This window comes from Amyelois transitella, chromosome 16 (genome assembly GCF_032362555.1).
Source record: "Amyelois transitella isolate CPQ chromosome 16, ilAmyTran1.1, whole genome shotgun sequence".
NCBI classification, from domain to species: Eukaryota; Metazoa; Arthropoda; class Insecta; order Lepidoptera; family Pyralidae; genus Amyelois; species Amyelois transitella.
The window spans coordinates 1,068,899-1,093,245 of record NC_083519.1 but is presented as its reverse complement, the minus strand read 5'-3'; the positions used below and the strand labels follow the sequence as shown (position 1 = coordinate 1,093,245).

Here is a 24,347-nt window from a genome sequence, read left to right as displayed (position 1 = left end):
AAGAGTACTTACTGTATGCGATGTGAGTCGTGTGGCTGTGTTGATTTAAATAATATTATGATTATACTTTTAAGGCACAAAAAATACTATGAGGAAGTAGAAATAGATGCGAAAGACTAGTAAGAACTAGTAATTTCTACCAGGAGATCATAAATACGCTAGAGTACTTACTGTATGCGATGTGAGTGGTGTGGCTGTGTTGATTTAAATAATATTGTAATACTTTTAAGGCATAAAAAATAATATGAAAAAAAATAATAAGAACTAGATGCAAAATACGAGTAAGGACTAGTTATTCTACCAGGAGACCAGAAACCAGCAAGAGTACTCACTGTATGCGATGTGAGTGGTGTGGCTGTGGGGAGCGCCGCACGCGGCTCGTGTTGCTCATCAGCTCGCCCGCGCCCGCCACTGCACCACACAGCACCTGCAAATTATACAAATGTATTCATCTAATTGTCTTAGAAAATAAACATATATACATATAATCACGTCTTTATCCCTTGCGGGGTAGACAGAGCCAAAAGCCTTGAAAAGACTGATAGGTCACGTTCAGCTTTTTGGCTTAATGATAGAATTGAGATTCAAATAGTAACAGGTTGCTAGCCCATCGCCTAAAAGAAGAATTCCAAGATTAGCCTATCTGTTGTTAGTCTTACTTAAAAAATATAGCTATAGGTAACCACTATAGGTAACACTTCACCAAGTTTGTAAAGTAAGTACATAAAAATATCATCTGAAGTTGTCAAGAAATGTGCGAAAAGTTTTTTGTGTTGATCATCTCTTTAATATTGATGTCGTCAAAAAGACGACATGTACCGAAGAAAAAAAAACATTGAGTGTATCAGTGGTATCACTTCTCGTTCCCAATTTAATAGATAATTATAATCAGAAACAAATTTTTGCTTCAAATCTTAAGTACTCTCATGTTAGTCAATTAACCTAGTATCATTTGGCTTCATGCTTATTTCCATACAATTAAACCAAATAGGTACCTATTTGTAAATAAAATGTAAAATTATTTTATTACATAAAGTTAAAATAATACTATAGAAAGTTTCTTATCAGCAGGACAAATCTGATATGTAAACTTAATAGGATTTTTTTACAATGACATCAAATTCAAATTTCAGTCAATAATAACATTATTACGTACAAAATTTAATCAAAATCATGACAGAATCTGTTTTCTCAGAGGTGGCCATAGCAATTTAATCACATCAAACGTATGAAACACTAGATTACCAAACACTAGTGTGGCTGCAACAATATTATGAAATCAAATCAGTTTACTTTTCATTAACGAAACACTAATCTCTCGGTATTTTCAGTTAATCAATTCCATTTCTTAATAGAAAGGAATAAAGTTTAAATTAGATCTTGAATTAGTGTTCCGGCAAGTAAGGTTGAGGTATTGATAGACAAAACAATGCCGTGGATTTGGTTCACGTCAAAACGTGACCCCTACTAACTGCACGACTGGTGACAATCATAACGGTAATGTCTAGAAGCCTGGAATAGTCTCAAATTGAGCAAGATAAATTACACATTATGAATTTGCAATATTAGCCTAAGATACCTCCTTGAGGTACACCTTATGCAATAAACTGAATGTACCGAGAGAAATAAGGTTTCCCGTACAATTTACGATTATTAACGATATTATTATTATTTACATCCAGTTTTTTATTGCTTATCTTCATTAAATAAAATACTGCATTACATTAAAAATAACTTTGTTAAAGTAACGCATTTGTTAGTTGAAAAAAAAGTGAACTTACCTATAGAACGTTTTAATATTTTCATTTGAAAGATTACTGTACTATAAATTTCAAATAAATATGACACAGATAAAGTTTGGCCTGTTAAAAAATTATCTGTGAGAAATTTCGTTATTAACAATAATTATTCGCAATATGAACCTGTAGCCTATAGTAGTAACTCAAGTCAAACGACGTGATTATAGTTCGTCATACTGCGACCCACATCTATCAATCTTGATACTTTACCGCGAAATCTAAATGCGGTGCGTGCACTAGGTGATTGGGTTTTAATGTTGTGTACGTCCGAAATAACTCCAGCAAATGAAGATTCTATTCTCTCGTTAAATGAGTTCGGTACGAATAAGTACAAAATAGGACATTTACGTTATAGAACTGAACTAGTTTCTTAAGAAACGCCCTCGTATATTTCCGATATCCCATTTAAACGTATATCTTTCGCTACGGTTTCTGGGGTAAACTTTTCGAAATTATTCTTTATACTTTATAACATCTTATGTTTTAAGACCGTTTGGCTTGTTTTAAAAATGTATAAATATATTTCAGGAATAAAAAGAACTTATCATTTAAATTAACTTTCATGGGTACATCTGAAAAGTAACTATAATATCATGTTAAGAAACAGGAAAACATGGTAAAATTATATTATATTATTACCCAGAAAATTAAGACTTATAATTCCAATGGGTCTAAACTATCTTCAGCTTCCTTGTCTCTGTATTTCGTAAGTTATTTTGTGACTCTATCCATGGAAAGGTTGGACGATCATTAATAAATTATTAATAATTTATAGAGATTTTATGAGGTGTATAATTAATAGCGGAATGTCTGACCCATTGAAGATTCATTTAATTAATCAAACATTAGGTAAGCAGTCATTGATTGACGTACGTCATTTGCAGGCTGACGAAATTCAACACAAAATTGAGCCTAGCAATGTTTTACTGTTGTATTATGGAAAGAATTTGGTAATGTTGAAGAAGGCGAGTAAAAGATAAATTGTGAACTACATTATAAATTTCAAAATCAGTGTCACATTACCTTCCAACAACATAGTATGAAAATTTTTCTTCACACGTGACTCTCTAAAATCACTGCCAGTTATTGTATTTTTTTTAGATAAGGCCCCAGTAAGTATAGTGATCAAGAAAACGACATAGTATAATAAGAATTAAGAGGTAAGACCTAATACAAATCAGCCAAAATAGTAGCTAATTTATATGGGAATACTGTTTAAGCAGATTATTATCTGTTACTGTTTGTCTATCTAAAACAGTTTTGACCATAGACATCGAAATTAATCTCATATTAAAACGATTTCTTTGGATATGCCAAAATAAACTAAACTTCCCACAGGACCATAGTCTCATGCAAGTCCATTAATTTTTAATATTATTAATATCTTGGCTTTCCCTAGCGCCACAGCTGGTGCGTTGAACTTGACTTTATACGAGTCTTATACGACTCTTTTACGACCTCACAGACTCAGGAATAACGTTTTCAATGAACTTGCCTGGATTAGCGCCGGATTGTCGTTATATTTTAAAGGTTGGCTAAACAGTAAAATGAGGATTATAGTGGTGTGCCTTCGAGCAAAATTAATAAAAAAAAGGAATTGTCGCCAAGCAAAGATAGATAAAACAGAAGGTATGAAACTGGATATTAAATGAGTACTTATTCGAGTTATAGCTTTATTAATATAAGCATATTTTGTACTAAAAATTATATGATAGTCTGAAGAAGGATAAGAGGTGAGCCAACGCCCACGGATTAAAGTATTTACGATCTCACCTATATGGCGTTTTTATCATATTGTCAGATTATTGTCACAAATTGTGATTATTTATCTAGAATTTAACAGTCTACAGGCTTATGTAGAACTGTGCCATTTGCGTAATACCTTGGGCTCTGTCTAACCAAATTCCTATTTAGAAGAGTAAATGTAATTATAAGGAAGATTTTACGTTCAACCGCCTTAATTTGACAGTAATAAGAATTTTATTGCAATTGTAAGTTATCAACTTCTTCTTCATTTTCAGGAAGAGATTAGCGATCGTTTTCCACACTGCGGAAACCAATAACACGACTAATGATTGAATCATCCATGTATTAATATAAATTATTAATTCAAATTCAAAAACAAATTAATTACAATCAAGTTTTGTCAAAAATCAAATCATCTAGTCAGACACCTAATTGAATGCTTAATAAATTTATAATAGATGTTGAAAACGCAGAAAGGTCACTTAATTAATAGCTCATATAGATTCGTGGACCAGAATCATAAAACCACAATACTAATGAGGCAATTCGTACAGCTACTGATAACAAAAGACGTTATAGCGATAGTTTATTAAAAGAACATAACCATAAGGGAAATAATGTTAATAAATTAGATAAAAGTGTTAAGGATATGTCTCTAAACTGGTCTGAATTCGGTGAGAAGAGGTTGATACGTGAATGTTCAGGTATTTTGGACATAGTTGTTTCTGATATTTTAGTGCATGACATTGATTTTCACACAAATTTTGACTTATTAAATGCCTTAATTATATCTTGACCATTGGTTTTTAATTTATTTGCATAATGTGGTATACTTATATTTTGAATTCATGTACAAAGGCGCTGACTTTGTTAATTTTGTCTAGTGTTTATTCTGGTTTTATTTATATCATTTACTAAATTGTATGTTAACTCTTCCGGCGTGTTAGACAGAGCCTCATCTTTCCACTTGCCATGATGTCTGCGTACTTCTACTTCATCTTCATTTAATCTTTCCATGCATGCTGTCAGTTAAGGGCGTGCTAGACATAACATTTAACTGTTTGAAGTATAAAGTAGATCTTTTTTTAAATCTTTTATTAGGTGGAAGCGGTACCGATGTAATTTATTGATATAGTGATGAAGTAATGAAGTCTATACCGACACTATGAGACGAGGGGTCATAAAAATGTTGATCGGCGGCGCATGCGAATGGGAGATTATGAACCGGTAAGGGTTTCGTGACACACAGACAAGTAAAGACATCGTACATTCGAAAAATTATGGAATTATGATTGAGATTTAAATATTATTTTTTTTCAGTGACATTTGGTTATTAATTTCGACTTAATTTTTCATAGCTGATTTAATATTTTTGCGTTTATTATACTATTTATAAATAAAAAAAATTTAAAGTATGATTTACAAAATAGAAAAATCTCTTGAGATTAGAATTATTGTTGATATTCCAAATGAAAAGTTCACGCACATGCAGTGTCAAGTAAAATTAAAATAAGGACGTAAGTGAAAAACAATAGAATTGAAGCATTCTTATGATAATGAGTTTATTCAACTTATATTTTTTGTTTCATTATTCATGATAGAAAATAAGAAAAAAGTAGGTAACTCCACTACTTATTTCTAACTAGAAAATTATTCCAAACTAAATTCAGACGATTCCATTTAGAATGCTACTCGTAGTTGGAAGAACATTAAAACAGTAAGTATTTCTCATTAGATGAATGAAATTACCACAGACTAAAATTATGCAAAAACATCAAATATAGATGCAGATAGGCCTGGAATTTTAAATAAACAGTTAATTCAAACAGTTTTCCAAAAGTTATATGAGATTTGATGGCCTGACGAAATTTCTTATCGTAAGAACCAAATAGAATTTTAATAATTTAGTCACGTCATAGATGAAAAGATTGGAAATGTAAATATTTATTAAAATTAATAAAGCTGTCAGTCTATCATATGACACTTTTGGTTTTTTTATACGATAAAATCAATGATACCATGATTATGTATACTTAGATATTAGTTCTATGAATCGATTATTGAGAATTTGATTTGAAATCGTCGATTCCAGTTTTGAACAATTCGAGAAAATATCACAAAGGTCAATGGAGAATAAATATGTAAATTTAAAAAATTGATCAGTTTTCGAATAATAAAGATAATGAAGACGCTATTTACTATAGAACTTGTGATAACAAAATAATAAGGCATTGAATAAAATTGCTAAGTTATAGACTGTATTAGAGTTATTAAATGACTTTGATATCTATAATTTTAATCTATACTAATATTATAAAGCTAAAGAGTTTGTTAACCGCGCTAATCTCAGGAACTACTGGTACGAATTGAAAAATTATTTTTGTATTGAATAGATCATTTATCGAGGAAGGCTTAAGGCTATATAACATCACGCTGCAATTTTTAGGAGCGAAGAAATAATGGGAAATGTAAAATAACTATTCCACGCGGACGAAGGGCACAGCTAATGTAGAATAAAGAGTTAACAAACAATTAATGTCACTAACTGTAAAAATTTGCAAAAAATTATGCATCCTTAAGATTGATTAATTGAAAATCAGCCGGTTCGCCTTGTAACCACAAATAAAATTGGGCCCACCTCCCGCTGAGTGTATGAACTAGCCACGGCACCTGGTTTCGCCTGCGTCAATGCAGAAACCGGAGCAATAAACGTTAGTATTAATTGTTGGAATCTAGACTGTGTTTGTGGAGCAGCGTAAACGTCATTTAAATCCATTTTGAGATGTGTTTTATTGTCATGATTTACTGTGACTACTATAGCTTGAATGTATAAGCTTTAGCCTGTGGATTTTCTTGCTTGGGAATATTCAAAAACACTTTTAAACTAAACTCATGCGTCTTAATTAACCGAGTTACGGCATTTTTTTGAGATTTTTTTCTACATACATAGAATTACGTCTATATCCCTTGCGAGGTGGTCAAAGACTTTTTTTTACTTTAAAAGACTGATGGGCCACATTCAGCTGTTTGGCTTAATTATAGAATTGAGATTCAAATAGTGACTGGTTGCTAGCCTATCGCCTAAAGAAGAATCCCAAGTTTGGAACGACATCCATCCATATATATATTTATATATATCATGAATCACAAACTAATATACATCAAGAACACAATCGGCTTCAATCAAGAACAATGTAGCCGTCAATCGAGCGAAACGATCGATTGTCACCAGAATCGATAAACTCTGCAATCGATTAGAACCGTGCACAGGTAAACTAGGATTTATATTCCGTGACATTCGAGATATGATTAGGATGTACATACACAAGTCCCGTGTTTATACTTTATATATTACACAGAATTAATTAGTACAAACGGCCACGTTTTGCCGAATGGCTAGACGGACTCGGGTGTCAGAAATAGTGACAGTTTATAGCCCAAAAGAGCCAATAAATAAATCCCAAGTTTATAAGAGTTCACTTTGATTGAGAATTGTCACGACAGTGAGACCAACAAACACATTTGAACACTAATCATACAAACATAATGAACCAAACTTATTGTCGAATGACATGAAAAATATTTCAAAAGGCCCTATGAGAAATCAAATTGCTAATCGATCGTTTGTCAGACACGATTTTGCATCGATTGTATTCAATCGATTGACGTGATCGATAACGAGGTAGGGCGCGAATTTGAATATAATTGCGTGGGATAATGATGGGAAAGTGATAAACGATTTGTAAATGATAATTTGTATTGAGCAAATAATGCTACTGGCAATAAATATGGAAGAGAAAAAGAGAGGAATGTCAAAAAGAGCGAGAGCAAGTGATTGTGTGGTTCCCGGCACATTAGAACAGGACCACTCCATATCTTTACTATGGGTGCCGTAAGAGCGACTAAGGAAAAGGCTAATAAACTTGGGATTCTTCTTTTAGGCGATGGGCTAGCAGTCTGTCACTATTTGAATCTGAATTCCATCATTAAGTCAATATAGCCATAAGCTGAACGTGACCTATCAGTCTTTTCAAGACTGTTGGCCCTGTCTCCCCCGCAAGGAATAAAGACGTGATTATATGTATGCATGTGGAAATCAATTCTATTTTGCAAGGTGCATTTCGAATACAGATTCGCAATAATATTTTCTAAGGGTGCCATATCCTTAACTCCTTAAGTATAATCAAGCTTGTTAAGTAGGACATTCCTTGTCAGATTAATATCGGTTTGCAAGACAACCGAAGGAAATCGAGTGCCTACTATTGAATTACAACGATTTTCGTTCTTTTTTCGTTATTTATTTTATTATTTAGTGCCGTGTGGTTCCCGACAGTGCCGTATGGTTCCCGGCAGTGCCGTGTGGTTCCCGGCACCAAATAGAAAAAATAAAAGGACCACTGTATCACTCTCCCATGGATGTCGTAAAAGGCGACTAAGAGGTAGGCATATAAACTTGGGATTCTTCTTTTAGGCGATGGGTTGCAACCCGTCACTATTAGAATCTCAATTCTATCTTAAAGCCAAATAGCTGAACGTGGCCTATCAGTCTTTACAAGACTGTTAGCTCTATCTACCTCGCAAGGGATATAGACGTGATTATATGTATGTATGTTTCGTTATTTACGATTGATGACGATGAATATAAGCAAGGACCATTTATAATATAGTTAAACCGCCCACAGAAAACGAAAAGTCCTGTTATCTTCCGTTCCTGCGGGAATTTCTAAAAATCCTTTATTAGCGCACGTGGCCTAGTTAAAATCTGCCTTCCCGCCAAATTTCTTCTTTATTGGATCAATAATTTTTGAGATTTCATGATAAGTGTGTTTTCGTTTTTATATTTATAAATTATCTTCAGTCTAAGTACATGTGCTTAAGTCAGTTAGTCAAAACTCACCCTGCCACTGTACGATCAATAATGGCCAATTAATATATAATTAGGTATATGTAAAAAAAAATTAGAGAGTTTAAGCACCCTAAACTCTCTAAATTTTTTTTACATATACATAATATCTTACAAACTATAAGCGCTTCGATACTTTTCGACAAAGCAGCAATTTAAAACAAAATCAATAACCCAACAAGATTCATACCACCTAAAGGCTCCACGATTCTCGTTCGCAGCAACGTCAAACAAGATTGGACCATACATTTCAAATCATAAGTTTCAATTTATTTTAACGTCATCATCAACGCAACTGCTTACGAAAACACGTTGCGATTTCATAGTAAGATCGGGACACAAATCCGTTCCATGGAGAATTGACTGTCAAACAACCTGGGGATTATACTGAACGCAATGTACAGCATACTGCAAGTTGAAGGGGAACCTGTTTCATTAACTAACAAATACATACATACATAAAATCCACACCATTTTCCCGGAGGGGTTGGCAAAGACAACAATTTCAATATCAATTCATTTATTGAATATCATTTAGTTCTACATTATTTCATGTTTTTTAATGTAGAGACAATGTGCATTCGTCCACGATGTAGTTTTAAGAGATCTATATTTGTAAATTGACGTCCGATGAAAATGCTGCAGAGTAGTTTGTTCCGCCGCTTCTTCTACACATGCGCTTTGGAAGCGGTAGTAAGTAGTTATAATTAGATTTAAGTGATGTGACGTCAATAAGTGATACCTTGTATCCAATTTTGAAAATGAACCTATTCTATTCTACATTTCAGTTCTAATTACTACAATAGTCAATGTTTTTATAATGGGTTCAACATGAACCACGTAGGGTATAGCAAAATTAAGTATGGAACGGCAAACGGTTAAGTCCAATTTAATTTAGGTATGATTTGATTTTATATAATTCGATTAGTTCATTTGTTCATCGCACTACATCTTTCCACCTGCCACGATCTCTGCATACTTCTTTCGCTTCATCCTCATTCTAAACTTTAATGCAAGCTCGGAGGTTTCGGGTACTCTTGACTGTCTTTTTGTCAGGACTTCCTTATTTGATCAAGGTACGTTCGTAGAAACTACAAATTCGTAGAAAGTTATTGATTATGGTTATATTATAATGAATAGAACAAAGAGATTGTCACATTTGTCCTTGTTTGAATATTTCGACCCAATTTCCCAACCAATATTATACATTCGAAAGGGAGTAGATGAGTTATATCCAGAATTAATCTACTTAAAATATCACGTATATAATAAAGAGTCTGCAGAAGGACATACTCTTAATCCCGGTAAAAAAAAACAACTATTCCCATGGGATTTAAGAAATGTATTTATTTGTGGGTGGCGTTAAACTCGTTGCTTTTTGAAGGTGGCGCAAATTACATTGCATGTTTTTAGATGGCAATAAATTTGGCGCTGTTTGTAGATAGCGCTTAATTTGCGCATGCGTCTCAACGGATGAAAGTTAAATAATAAAATACAGTTAAATAATCAAACTACCAAAACATTGTTACAAAAATGAATCACCGTTTCTATCGCTTGCGTCTATTATACATTTAGTTTGACTAATGTCCTGTGATCTAAATGTATTTTGTTACTTATCTCCTTTTACTTATAACACCCATTAGTGTTATATCGGTAAGTTCACTAGTCGCTTAAATATATTCTTTTCAACTAGGGCAGCTATTTCGAAACTAGTGACTCATTTAATACTGGCGAGGTGGATACGTACGATATATAAATAAATATATATAATCACTTCTATATACCTTGCGGGGAAGACGGAGTCAACAGTCTTGAAAAGACTGATAGGTCACGTTCAGCTGTGTGGGTTAATAATTGAATTGAAATTCAAATAGTGACAGGCTGCTAGCCCATCGCCTAAAATAAGATACACGTGTGATAAGGTTCAAATATTTAAAAAAATATAATTATAACTGGAACTTAATACATCAAGTTTCTAGTAAAATAAAATGCTTAAACAAGTAATGAGTTATGAGGAATCTTAGAAAATTTGAAAAGATCGTGAACACTTTCTTTAGTCAGGCCTTAATAGTTTGGCATTATTATAAGGATCAATGAAAAATATATTAATAGAGATTTATATACTATACACTTTTAAATAAACGCAGGCGTCGATTTTAATTTAATGTTTCTGTCAAACAGATTGCTTTGTACTCATATTCGATATAAGTACCCATAACGACGGCGAAATCATACGTATCGCTCGATTTGAGTGACTCACCAGTTTCAATAATAGTTCCCATGAATTTGTCCTTTGATATATTGGTATCTGAAGAAGCATTCTCTTACACGATTAGAGTTAAACACGTTCGTTCCTACTACATGTCTTGGATTTATGGGTTTAAGATCCGTGCTACGGTTAAATTTATGATAATTGTGTGCAACCAATTTATCCATAGTATCCATATTTTGATTTCTTTCTGATTTGTGATGACTCCTTTGGAATTTAACACAAAGACAGGTCTAAGTCAGACCTTAAATAATCTGAGAATTTATCGTTTACGGCACCAATAGGAAAAAGAATAGGATGGAGTGGTCCTATTCTTTTTTCTATTGGTCTCTTTCCCATGAATGTAGAAAAAGGCGACTAAGGGATAAGATACTTTAGAATCTTCTTATAGGCGAAAGGCTAGCAACCTGACACTATTTGAATCTCAATTCTATCATTAAGCCAAAGTGCTGAACTAGCCCTTCAGTCTTTTGAAGACTGACGGTTCTGTCTATCCCGCAAGGGATATAGACGTGATTATATGTTACGTTATTACATACATACATAAAATCACGCCTCTTTCCCGGAGGGGTAGGCAGAGACTACCTCTTTCCACTTGCCACGATCTCTGCATACTTCCTTCGCTTCATCCACATTCATAACTCTCTTCATACAAGCTCGGCGGTTTCGGGTACTTTTGACCTGACCCTTTACCAGGACGTCCTTAATTTGATCAAGATACGTTACGTTGTCGTCTTTTAGCGATATTATGCAAAATTTCAAGATATAAAATTAAGCAGGTATTTATAGGATTTGTGCATGTAAAATGTTAATCACACCGACCTTGCATGCAATCAGTTAAGCCGTGCAAATGTATTAGATAAAGTATTCTCTAAATAGGTATACGAATCTAGTTCTACAATATACGATCTAGAATAATAATTTCTGCTCAGACTTTGTATAAAATTGAAAGCGTTGCGACGGCTGCTCGCGTGAAACACAAGAAGTCGCTACGTGTGAAACGGGCCGTAAAATTTATAAAACACTAAAAGGGTTGCCACTTCAAACATGCCAAGATTTACACAACTTGATAAATTACGATCAAAAACGGCGATTTTGTCGCACAAACCAACATTAATTTACAGTCGGTGTACACTTTACCTTATAAATAATAAAAGCTATATTGTATTGTGCTAATTTGCAATTTAAGTGGCAATCGGGGTGAATTGTTTGACAGCTGAATGTGGCTGTGACAACTCTATGTTGGGTGCAGTTACGAGACTGGAAACATGGTTGTAATTCTTTGTTTTTGTTGGAATGAGTCGTTATTTGTTAGTTTGTTTCGTGGTTTACAGTTTTTTTATAATAACATTATTATTATTGGGTCCTTACGTGTGAAATTTGCGTTTTCTTGTACTGCCCACTTTAATCACTAATTTCTACCATTTGGGAATTCCAAATTTAAATTTAGCTATTGACACGTGTATTTGTATTTCGTTAACTATAATGTCTAAGACATTTACCGTAGTCCCCGGACCTGCTCCAACAGAATACTATTTTTTTCCAAATTTGAATTTAACTTTAATTAACCGAAAATTAACATTAATTTTTTTCTTTCGAAATTTAACAATAATAATTTTGAAAAAGTTGTGACAAATAAATCAAGTTATCTGTTGCTTAAGACTCAAAATAACGAATACTTAAGTCCAGAAAGGTGAAAAAAAAATACAGGGAAAGGGTTAAAACCAGTGTAGTCTCGACAAACATTCCGACATAGTTTGATGAGACCCTTATCGCTAACAAACAGGAAATGGATCCAAGAGGTGTTGGACAAATGACTTACATAAACTATTGTGTTTGTCAAACATTGGCCCAACATTGGGCTGGGACGGCGCGCTTTGAATCAGATGTAGGTGCAAACATTTGGGAGCAAATAAACGTTGTTCATTCATGTTATTGGGATAGTTGACTCAGAGAAGATGGGTATTTTGGTCTATCAACACCTTTTGTGAAGTTGAAGAAAAATTGTCTTTATGCCGCTTAATCGATGGGCAGTGGTGTATAGGTTATTTTTATAATCGATCCTAAGTCGACGAGTTTTCATAAATAAAGCGATGAATTCAATTATAAATAAATAAATATATAAGGGACAAATCACACTGTTTGAGTTAGCCTCGAAGTAGGTTCGAGACTTGTGTAGAAGAAGCGGCGGAACAAACTATACTGCAGAATTTTACACAGTCGTCCGCCACAAACTATTGTGCATAATAACACAATGATTACATAAAAAGGAGGAAATATCCAATCCAGATCCCTATACAAATAAACCATCTGTCCAATAAGAGGCGTCCAATCAAGTCCCTATTCCTTTACGCATGCGCCCTGCTAAAATTGGCGGCCATATTTTTTACGACTTGCTCCGCCTTTGTACAGATAGACTTTCCTTTCGACTCCCTCATGATGTATACATCCTACTACTATTATAAAGGCGAAAGTTTGTATGGATGTATGGATGTTTGTTACTCTTTCACGCAAAAACTACTGAACCGGTCTCTAGTATAACCAACCATATATATATGTACATTCTACCTTGCAAGGGATATAGACGTAATTTTTATGACCTTTTACGACATCCATGGGAAAGAGATAGAATAGTCCTATTCTTTTTTCTTTTGATGTCGGGAACCACACGGCACTTAATCAAAAATTTAAAAAATCGTAAGTTATAAAGAGAAAGTCGTAAAGTCTCTGCCTACCGCCATGGAAAACAAGCATTACATTATTTATATAAGAATCTACCGATTAAATAACTTACAAGTCACTGTTCAATATCGTTTGGAAATATTTACAATCAATTTATTTATGATTTTACAGTGTGAAATAAATGTTTAATCAGTCTGTTCGGAGTATTTCCCCACAATAACCAGTTTTCTTTGTTCAATAAACCTACAATGAGCGATTACCGTTTCAGAGTCATGTGATATAATATAAAAATTACTAGTTTATAGCAGTGGTTTTGCCATGTTCCGTGAGGTAAAATTTGTAATTGCTTGATTAAGAAAATGATTAAGTATTTCGTAACAAAAGTCTCGAACTTACTTCGAGGCTAACTCAATACGTGTAATTTGTCCCGTATATATTTATTTATTATTTATTTATTTATTAAGTCAATATTACACGCCTCATGAGTACTTTTTCTCATTGGAGTACTTACTTATTAATGTATTGAAATATTATTCTAAACTTATTTATAATGAAATCAAGACCAATAATCGCCTGATGTGAAGGCACCCTGTAAGTAGTTGAATAGCTAAATTAACAGGGTTTTATATGACATTAAAAATCAGCTATCAGAAAATTTATGAGACCAAAGACTAAAGACAAGTTGGATAAATCACACACACAATGATCTAGTTCCCAAGTGTATTTGCTCGAGTTATGGAGTACTACATACATTCATGCATACAAATAATCACGTTTATACCCATTGCGCGGTAGACAGAGCTTGAAAATTTTGTTGTTTGGCTTAATGATAGAATTGAGATTCAAATAGTGACAGGTCGTTAGCCGACCTTTTGTCTGGTCGAGAATGGAATCCGGGACTTAAGGTTGACCATAAAAATCACTACTTACTACATCATACCTAGAGATCAGTAACTGAAGACAAATAAACGCAGATTTTTAATAACTTTTTATCTATTGTGGTTTGTAATACGTATATTAAATTGGCGGGTGTGTCACGTATGGAATTAACTTTATACAATCGCATACCAACCCGATTATTTATATCACCTATCGCATTTTTTAATAATCTTAATAATTGAATATTTTGTAACATAGTCTAGTCATCGTCTGATAAAATGTTATGGTACGGAAAATTACTGGAAAATCTGAAATTACTCGTGATACGTAATAGGGTTGTATGTTACATTTTTTTCTTAAATTATTTTCTTAAAGATAAGCAAAACATTATGGTGTTTTGCTTATCTATACTAATATTATAGAGCTGAAGAGTTTGTTTGTTTGAAGGCACAAACCTCAGGTATTATTGGTTCGAAATGAAAAATATTTGCGTTGTATAGACCATTTATCGAGGAAGACTTTAGGCTATATAACATCACGCTGAAACTATAAGGAGCAAAGAAATAATGGAATATGTGAGAAAAACGGGGAAAATTATTCATCCTTGTGGGCTTCAATGATGCCAAAAATAACTGTTCCACGCGGACGTAGACGCGGGCTCAGCTAGTCATAGGATATGCATCACCCTTATTTAAAGTAGATTTTAAAAAAAAGGCAAACTTTGATCTTTGATCTGGCTTCTGGAAAAACCATTTATGATTACGTTTTATAAGTTGAAACGTCAAGTATTTACAATGATATCCAAAGACTCTTTTAAAAGTAAACCGTATCCAAATTATCTTTTTGTTTGGTCTTCTCGCGAAATTTTCTATCACCTAAAAATAATAGTTGAGCATTCAAAGTTCTTACTCAGAACAGAGGAAAGATTCGTACCCCGAGCCTAGACCGCACGATGCGTACAACGTAACCGCTCAACCATCGACTCTAACACTTCTTTGTGCATTTGAAATAGGTCACGTGACATATGTAGTTATTACATGACCTATTGGCCCATTCAGGAGGTTTAAGGAAGTAACGGGTTCAATTTGCCGCATGCATGGAAGCCACTTCGGACTGGTTTTTACTGGATTCAAACCTCAGTACCTACCGTTGGCTCCAGCTAAGCAAGTCTTTGGCTAACTGTGATTTTTCTGTGGTTTTCTAATCATGTGCCGTGTGGTTCCCGGCACCAATAGAGAAAAAAATAGTACTATTCCATTTCCTTTCCATGGATGTCGTAAAAGGCGACTAAGGGATAGGTTTTTGAGATTCTTTTTTAGGCTATGGACTAGCAACCTGTCCCTATTTGAATCTCAACTCTATCATTAAGCCAAACAGCTGAACGTGGCCTTTCAGTCTTTTTAATACTGTTGACTCTGTCTACCCTGCAAGGTATATACGTGATAATATGTATGTTAGAATGTATTCAAGAAGATTAGTTCAGTATTAGTTGAGATTGTGATAAGATTAACTAAAATAAACAGTATTTGTAGCAAAGCACTTTATCAAACTGTCAACTGTCAAAATCAAACTAATGAAGGAAATGAAAATTAAAAAGCATGGCGGGTGGTCTCAGAAAAGTCATTGTCAAAAGAACTGGTCCAAGACCAAGTCCAAGTCATAAGAGTCAGACTCATTTTCAGAGTTCAACATTTTGACTGCCATTGTTCTCGACACGGAAGATTGCATTCAACAAGACGCAGTTAATTCGATCATTAATCGATTGTATTGTTTCGATTTCAAACAACTCGATTTTTTGACATGGCAGCAGTTAATTAAAGACTTATAGTCGGAAGGAAATGAGTAAGTTTGTCCATCATTTAAGTATTTGATCACATTCATTTAAAAATGAGTCATAATACAAGCAAATATATGTATGATGTCAAATTATGAGATTGCCCATAGATAGGCCTAGAGCTGTGCCCGCGACTTCGTCCGCGTGGAATAGTTATTTTGGGCATCATTGAAGCCCTCAAGGATGAATAATTTTCCCAGTTTTGTTCCACATTTTCCATTATTTCTTTGCTCCTTATAGTTGCAGCGTGATGTTATATAGCCTAAAGCCTTCCTCGATAAATAGTCTATTCAACTAAAAAATAATTTTTCAATTCGAACCAGTAGTTCCTTAGATTAGCGCGTTAAACTAACAAACAAAAAACTCTTCCGCAAGTGAATCATGTGGATTACGGCCCTTAAGAATAAAATCGGTCCATCTGCTTCCCATGGATTTCGTAAAAGATTACTAAGGGAAATGCTAATAACATTCTTCTTTAGGCGATGGGCTAGCAATCTAGCTATTTGAATCTCAATTCCATCATGAAGCGATACAGCTGAACGTAGCTTCTCACTTTCGTCGAGAATGTTGGCTCGGTCTACCCCGCAAGGGATACAGACGTGATGTATGTATGTACAAAAATATATAAGCGTAAAAATAATATATTGTAATATCCACAAGTAATTTACACCAATAGTAGGTGGTCATTTATATTCTAAGATAAGTTTTATAACCAATTAACTGAATCTATGGAATTTAATCACTGGCGAAATTAATTAATGAATGAATGATGAATTTTATCATTTATCTAATATATTATTTGATATTTATCGTATGAATGTAAACATTATAATAACATAAAACTTCCTGCTTAAATACTTATTTGTTTTATGTTTTTGTTTCATTATTATCTGCAGTTAACAAGATTCTGCGCATTTGTAGGTGCGCATAAGCATAGTGGAAATAAAGCTAGTTCCATTAAGGATAGAGGTTTGATTTTATGTGTGCTACACAGCAGCAGTTTGTTCCGCCGCTTCTTTTACATATGCGCTTTGGAAGCGGTAGCAGTTATAATTTATATTAGTAATATTTAAGTTATGTGACGTCAATAAGTGATACCTTGTATCCAATTTTTAAAATAAGTCTATTCTATTCTATGATTTTAACTACAAAAATTCAATGATACTCATAACTAGTATTTGCCTGCAGGGTCGCCCGCGGGATTCTGGGCTTTTCTCAAATCCCACGGAAACTATAGCTTTTACCGGAATGAATGGAACCCTATGTCCTTCTCCAAACTCTTAATTATATATACCTACGCGAATTTCATCATTTCAGTGCCGAGTGGTTCCCAGCACTACTATAAAAAAGAATAGGACCACTCCATCTCTTTCCCGTGAATGTCGTAAAAGGCAACTAAGGGATAGGCTTATAAACTTGGGATTCTTTTTAAGGCGATGGGCTAGCAAGCTGTCACTATTTGAATCTCAATTCTATCATTAAGCCAAACAGCTGAAGATGGCCTTACAGTCTTTTCAAGACACGGATGAAAAAGAGAATTAAATCTACACTTTGGGACAACACAACAGAAATTCGGAGATTAATTTACTTAAGTCGTCATCAACAAAATTAAATTGTAATTATTATAACAACTTATTGAAATAGCACTTGAGAAAATAAGGAAGGAACCGCATTACCCACATAATAGTTTTTCACACAATGCTACAATAAAATAATCGTAAAAAACATTCCCTCCGTTCACGCGTTATTTAATGTTAAAAATCGTTACTCGTTTTAATGACTAAGTATTGACCATAGACATTGAGACGTAAATTTTTTACTGTCGCATGAGTACTTGCGGTTGCCAAGTTTTATAGTTTGCCATTTTTTTTTATTGTGGAATATTAAAATATTTTCTTTTGTCAAAGCGTTTAAAAATAATAACTCTCACATTATAATAAATTTTATTTTATAGCTACGGTTTTTGGTAAAATTTTATTCAGTTATATTTTTAACATTAGATGTTTTTTTTTGTGTACATATTGAAGAACCTAATTGCATTTTTCTGAAGTCCATAACATTTTTAACATCTTGCATTGGAGTAACTGTTATGTTTATCTTATTTTGGTTTAAATAGTAATACTTTCTGATAAAGTATAAATATCAAAATCTTTTGCAGGAAAGTTGATTATCATAGGATAAGACGAACAGTCAAAACAGATTGATATTTAAAACTTGTCACACAGTTTGCGTAATTATTTTTATATGACACGTAAAAAATGTGGAATTATCCCATTTAATTAATAAAGTAATTAAATACCCATTTAATTAAATCACTTCTTAATTTGAATATAAATGAGCAGTTACCTACTTGGTGATCCAAGTCTGCTACGTAAAACATACAAAAATAACTGAAACTCACCATGTTAATTGCCGTCAGCAAAATTAAGTTTATCCAAGGACTTGAATAAATCATACATAAAATTTGAGGTCACCACCACCGTTCATTTGAAAATGTTTATATATGGAACGATTTTATGCAACTCTCCGACATTATTAACACTTAAAAATTAAATATGTAACTGATCGTTATAACTGTTAAAAACTGGACATCACTAGAGTTAAAATATTTTAATTCGTGCATTTGTATTCCATTTTTTAAATTTTGAGCGCGCGCTTTATTTGACAGGTCGTAGACAACGCGCCTAATTTTTTTTTCAAGACTAGCGCATTGCACGGCGGTTGGAAGTATACTGAAGTGTAGTTTTGCTCGATTCGATAAAGAGGTTTGATGTGTTGAACTGTCGGAATGCCATGGTTGCTCATCACGTCGTCTAGATAAAACTAATTCCAATACGGAGAATATCGGCTAGCTTTTAAAATATGCATGAGAACTTACGGAATAGGAGCGGTAAGAACTTGTTTCAGTTATAAATGGTTCCGTTCACGTTTATTCAACGTGAGAAATTTCGGTTACCTATGCTTGAGCAGTGATTTATACAAATAAATAGATAAACAGGCTTACGGCCAGGATGTTTACGTCTATGTACGCCGACTCCCCAGGAGAAGACATTTTGAATCATCTGTAAGGATTCCCTAGTGGAACTTGAAAAATCTGTGTTACATACTTCTAAAAGGTTTGTTTTACAGGTAGAGGACAAAATCACTTAACAAATCTTTTTAGTGACTCTCTATTACTAGAGAGTTTATAATAAAGTCTTTTCTAGTCACCTCAGGCTTAAAGGGTCGTATAGAAAGTTAATTTTCATTTTCTTGGGTAATCCCAAGTTTACAAAGGATTCCCATGACAATTTTGCAAGCTATGCAGGCGACTCTTTATACATACAACTGAGAATAAAAGAAATGATTAAAATAAATATTCCAGGTATTAAAAGCTCGGTGACAACGGAACATTGAAACATGATTCGAAATATCCGAGATAAAATACTCGTAAAGGTACGTTACTCGCGCGTTTAATACTCGTAACTGTAGTATTGAAAATAAAGGCGAAAGTTTAAAATCAGTTCAAATGCAGATTTTTTATAAAATTAGGAAATATTGTTATTTTTTTTGAACTTTGTTCCTAAACGTGTAAACAGGTGCACAAAAAAATTAAACATTTGTTAAAAGAGGTGGTGACGGAAAATACCTTACGGGAACAGTTGTACAAATACATCGATTGTATTAACATACAGTTATGTACACAATTTTGTAATTTGTACCAAACACCTGTTCTTGTTATTGTTTGGCTTTTGGCCGATATAATCAAGGTATCTTTTAGCTATTGAACTAGCAAGGAATTTCAAAATATCTTATGTAATGTCTATTTCGAAATTAAGGATATCGTGGCGAAAGGTAAGGAGTGATGAGCGTGTATGAAACGAAAGAAGAATTCAAATTCCAAATTCAAATTCAAGATAAACAGATGATAGAGAAATTAACTGAGGAATTTTCATTTCATTGTCTATTCATAACGTTGTGAAAGTATGTGTCAGTGCCTACTTAAAAAAAAACTACTAATTGCTTACTGGGCAATAAAATCTGACTAGTTACGTATTCCAGCTGACGCGACGACGTGCAGCCATCAATAACTCGTTTTACTAATTGGACATTATTTACTTAATCACTTGTTTTTCGGAAGATACATTAACTAATATTTTACAAGTCTTTGATTTTTTACGGAAACTATTAGTAGGTAAACCAGTATATATTCTTTTTGATCAATGCGTCCTATTATTCTCTGTATGACATAGAAATTGTTTGAGCGATCAATGATTAAATATTTAGTGCCGTGTGGTTCCCGGCACCAATACAAAAAAGAAAAAGGTAAAAGGCGACTAAGGTATAGGCTTACAAACTTGGGATTCTTTTCTAGGCGATGGGCTAGCAACCTGTCACTATTTGAATCTCAATTAAGCCAAATAGCTGAACGTGGCTATTCAGTCTTTTCAAGACTGTTGGCTCTGTCTACCCCGCAAGGGATATAGACGTGACCATATGAATGTATGTATGATTAAGTAACTGCAGCTAAATCTTCTTTAACCTTCTTCTTCTTCTTTCTTTTTTACCAATGCTGATCTTTAACAATCAAACCACATTGCGGTAACACTTTGACAGCCCTCGCAGCATGTCTCGCGATGTTATGACGTGTCATAAATGCTAACCAACCATAGTTATGTTATGTGCGCGATAAAAACGGCATCGCGCGTTATATACCGCTAAGGCTGGTTTAGAAAATGTTGAAACTTCATGGTTTTGTTTTTCATAACGAACACCCTGCCCGTAGTGTATTTAGTCAAGTGGATTCAAAATAAGAGCTACTGCTCATTCTCTTCTAAAATCAGGTGTGTCATGTATATAATAATAAATAATAATTTGATTGTTTTTTTTATTTGAATACTTTTTATAGTTTCTCTGAGGTCCACCAAGCACCGCTCGGTCGCTCAGGCACTACAACTGTAATCATACAGCTGTAGCACCTGGGCGACCGAGCGTCACCCAGGTACTACAACTGTAATCAAACAATTGTAGCACCTGGGCGACCGAGCGTCACCCAGGTACTACAATTGTAATCATACAATTGTAGCACCTGGACGACCGAGCGTCACCCAAGTACTACAACTGTAATCATACAGCTGTACCACCTGGGCGACCGAGCGTCACCCATGTACTACAACTGTAATCATACAATTGTAGCACCTGGGCGACCGAGCGTCGTTCTTACCGCGAGCAGAGTGGGCAGGGCGCTTGCCATGCGCATAGTCGCAGCGCGGCGGTGTAGCGGGCGCCGCTATGTGACAGAGGCGGCGGACGGACGGGCGCGCGCGGGCCGCATCCCCCCGCCCTCCGGACCTCTACCACCTTTGCCGACTCATCGTACACCTGGGAACAAAAAAATGAAAATGTTAATAACTGCAAATATTCAAAAATAATGAAAAAGTTGAAGTTTTTCCGGGATTTCATTTAAACATGATACATTTAATTTTGAGGGAAATGGCTTACAGCAGCGCGAGCTATATATTTGATACTCGTACTGGAAGCTCGCATTGCTCTGGTTCTGTTACGTATGTTTGTCCGCGATTATCTCGCGTTTCGCTGAACCGATTTAGTTGCGGTTTTCAGAAAAGTGTTAATTACACTTAGGAGTAAATATATTATAAAAAAAAGCAGGATATCCATCGATTTATCCAGCGGTTATCTTATTACAAAAGTTATACTTTTTTAACGTGTTATCAGTTCCACCTTACGTTTTATAATGGCGGTGCAAACTGCATTTGTTTTTCAATATTTTAACCTATCATCATCATTATAACTGCTTACTCATCGTTCTAACCTACTTTTTTCTATACGGAAAAAATTATTAAATCATTACTTTTTCACATTAAAACAAAAAACTATCAATGATATTTGATTATCGAGTTATTTTTCATCTGTAAATGACTACACGAGCCCAGGAAAAGCTGTTAAATAAACCATTAATCTCTAAGAAAATGTTTACAAGAAAAACAAATTTTGTTTGTTGTAAAATAAGCCGTTTGAAGTCGACCCTGGCTTGACCGGGGCAGGCAGATATAGGTCGGTCCATTAGTTCCGCTTTGAACTGTATTTAGTCTAACGTTTATAGGCGGAAGGTGATCAAATTGTTGGGTGATTTGATTAGTTACTGAGTTATTATTGATTCCAAATAACGTTATTTATTCCTTTCGGGTAGACAGACAGCCAAAAGTGTTGAAAAATGTAAGGCCAGGTTCAGCTGACAGATGACTTAATATATACAAAAACATGATCACGTTTATATCCCTTGCGGGTAGACAGAGCTAATAGTCTTGAAAAGACTGGAAAAACCAATTTAAGCCGAATGGCTCGATGATGGAAATGAGATACAAATAGTGACAGCTTGCTAGCCCATCACCTATATGAATAATCCCGAGTTTATAAGCCTATATCTTAGTCGCCTTTTACGACATCCACAGGAAAGCGATCCTATTCTAAGTGGTCCTATTCTAAAATCTTGATTTTTAGACAGAACTTGGGCTCCGAAGCTTTGCTTTGGAAGATGGCAAATGAGAGAGACTAGTCTTATATATGACGGCCTCTGTGGCGCAGCGGTAGTACGCTTGTCTGTGACACCGGAGGTCCCGGGTTCGAACCCCGGCCAGGGCATGATGAGAAAAGAACTTCTTCTGATTGGCCTGGGTCTTGGATGTGTATCTATATAATTATTTATTATAAAATATAGTATCGTTGAGTTAATATCTCGTAACACAAGTCTCGAGCTTACTTCGAGGCTAACTAAATCAGTGTAATTTGTCCCGTATAAATGTATGTATGTATTTACATGACGGCTTCTTTGTAATGCCTCAAAAAAATGTCACCACAATAATGAATAATGATTTTAATGATCTTTCTCATTACGCCAAACGGCATTACCGTTTTTTCCTCGATCGCGTAAACCTATAGGAATGGTAGACGTCACGGTTCGCGTCGTGACGTCACCGAACAAAGTTCGAATGCCTTATCGGTTCTCGTGAAGGTATGTTTAGAGATTATCTGTATCTATGTATATACATACATACATACATATGGTCACGTCTATATCCCATGCGAGGTAGACAGAGCCAACAGTCTTGAAGACTAAATGGCCACGTTCAGCTATTTGGCTTAATGTTAGAATTGAGATTCAAATAGTGACAGGTTGCTAGCCCATCGCCTAAAAGAAGAATCCCAAGTTTATAAGCCTATCCTTAGTCGCCTTTTACGACATCCATGGGAAAGAGATGGAGAGGTCCTATTCTTTTTTGTATTGGTGCCGGGAACCACACGGCACATCTATGTATATGTGTGGCGCTAGTATCGTCCAGTTGCATTGTTTAACCTAATCTAGTAAGTATGTGATGCCGTGCAGTTGCCGGCACTTTAGAATAGAACCACTCTATTTGTTTCCCCGTGGACGTCGTAAAAGACGACTAAGGGGTAGGCTTATAAACTTGAAACTCCACTTGAAACGCAATGGGCTAGCAAACTATTTGAATCTCGATTCCATCATTAAGCCATACAGCTAAACGTGGCCTTTCAGTCTTTTCGAGACTGTTGACTTTGTCTACCCCGCAAGGGATATAGACGTGACTATATATACCTACGTAAGCAGTCCCATTAACATTATCACTCTATGTAAAAAAAAAAAACAGTTGGTCCACTGTTTTCAATGTTATGTACGCAGTATAAATTTGCGATGTAATCAGAATTGTACAATTTCTTACAATTAATTTCCCTTATTGACATCACCGGCGCCGTTCACACCTTCAGCTCGCGTCATTCCCTTATCGCGTCAATATCATTCACATATCAGCCAGTACCTACATTATCTCGGCGCCGTAATATCGATCAACATATTTCCACAATTATTCATTGGCATTGGTAATGATTTTATGCGAAATATTGTTGTGTGTATAATTAGGGTTGATATCATTGCGCTGAAATGAGATATGTTTTATCGGTTTTGACATGAATTGGGATTTATCGTCGATGGTAGGTAAATGATAAAAGACTTTGGTCAAATATTTCATAAGTACATAAATATAGAGCCGTGTGTGTGAACCAATACAAAAAAAAAATAAGACCACTCCATCTTTTTCCCGTGGATGTCAAAAAGGCGACTAAGGGATAGGCTTACAAACTTGGGATTCTTTTTTAGGCGAAGAGCTAGCAACCTGTCACTATTTGAATCTCAATTCTTACCTACCTACAAAAAGCGAC

General features: G+C 34.6%; 1 protein-coding gene across 2 annotated transcripts in view; it reads right to left on the bottom strand.

Annotated features, from left to right (window-relative positions):
* The window catches only part of LOC106138934 (uncharacterized), a 103,994-nt gene that overhangs the window by 5,597 nt on the left and 74,050 nt on the right, over positions 1 to 24,347 (bottom strand). Inside the window, exons 3-4 of one of the 2 annotated variants that reach the window (XM_060948501.1) lie at positions 21,316 to 21,473; positions 333 to 427 (exon numbers count right to left, since the gene is read on the bottom strand). In XM_060948501.1, coding sequence (XP_060804484.1) covers positions 333 to 427; positions 21,316 to 21,351 — 131 coding nt within the window. In that variant the 5' untranslated portion in view covers positions 21,352 to 21,473. Of the gene's footprint in view, positions 1 to 332; positions 428 to 18,513; positions 18,823 to 21,315; positions 21,474 to 24,347 lie in introns of those variants that run through there. The other variant, XM_060948500.1, reaches the window with a different exon arrangement.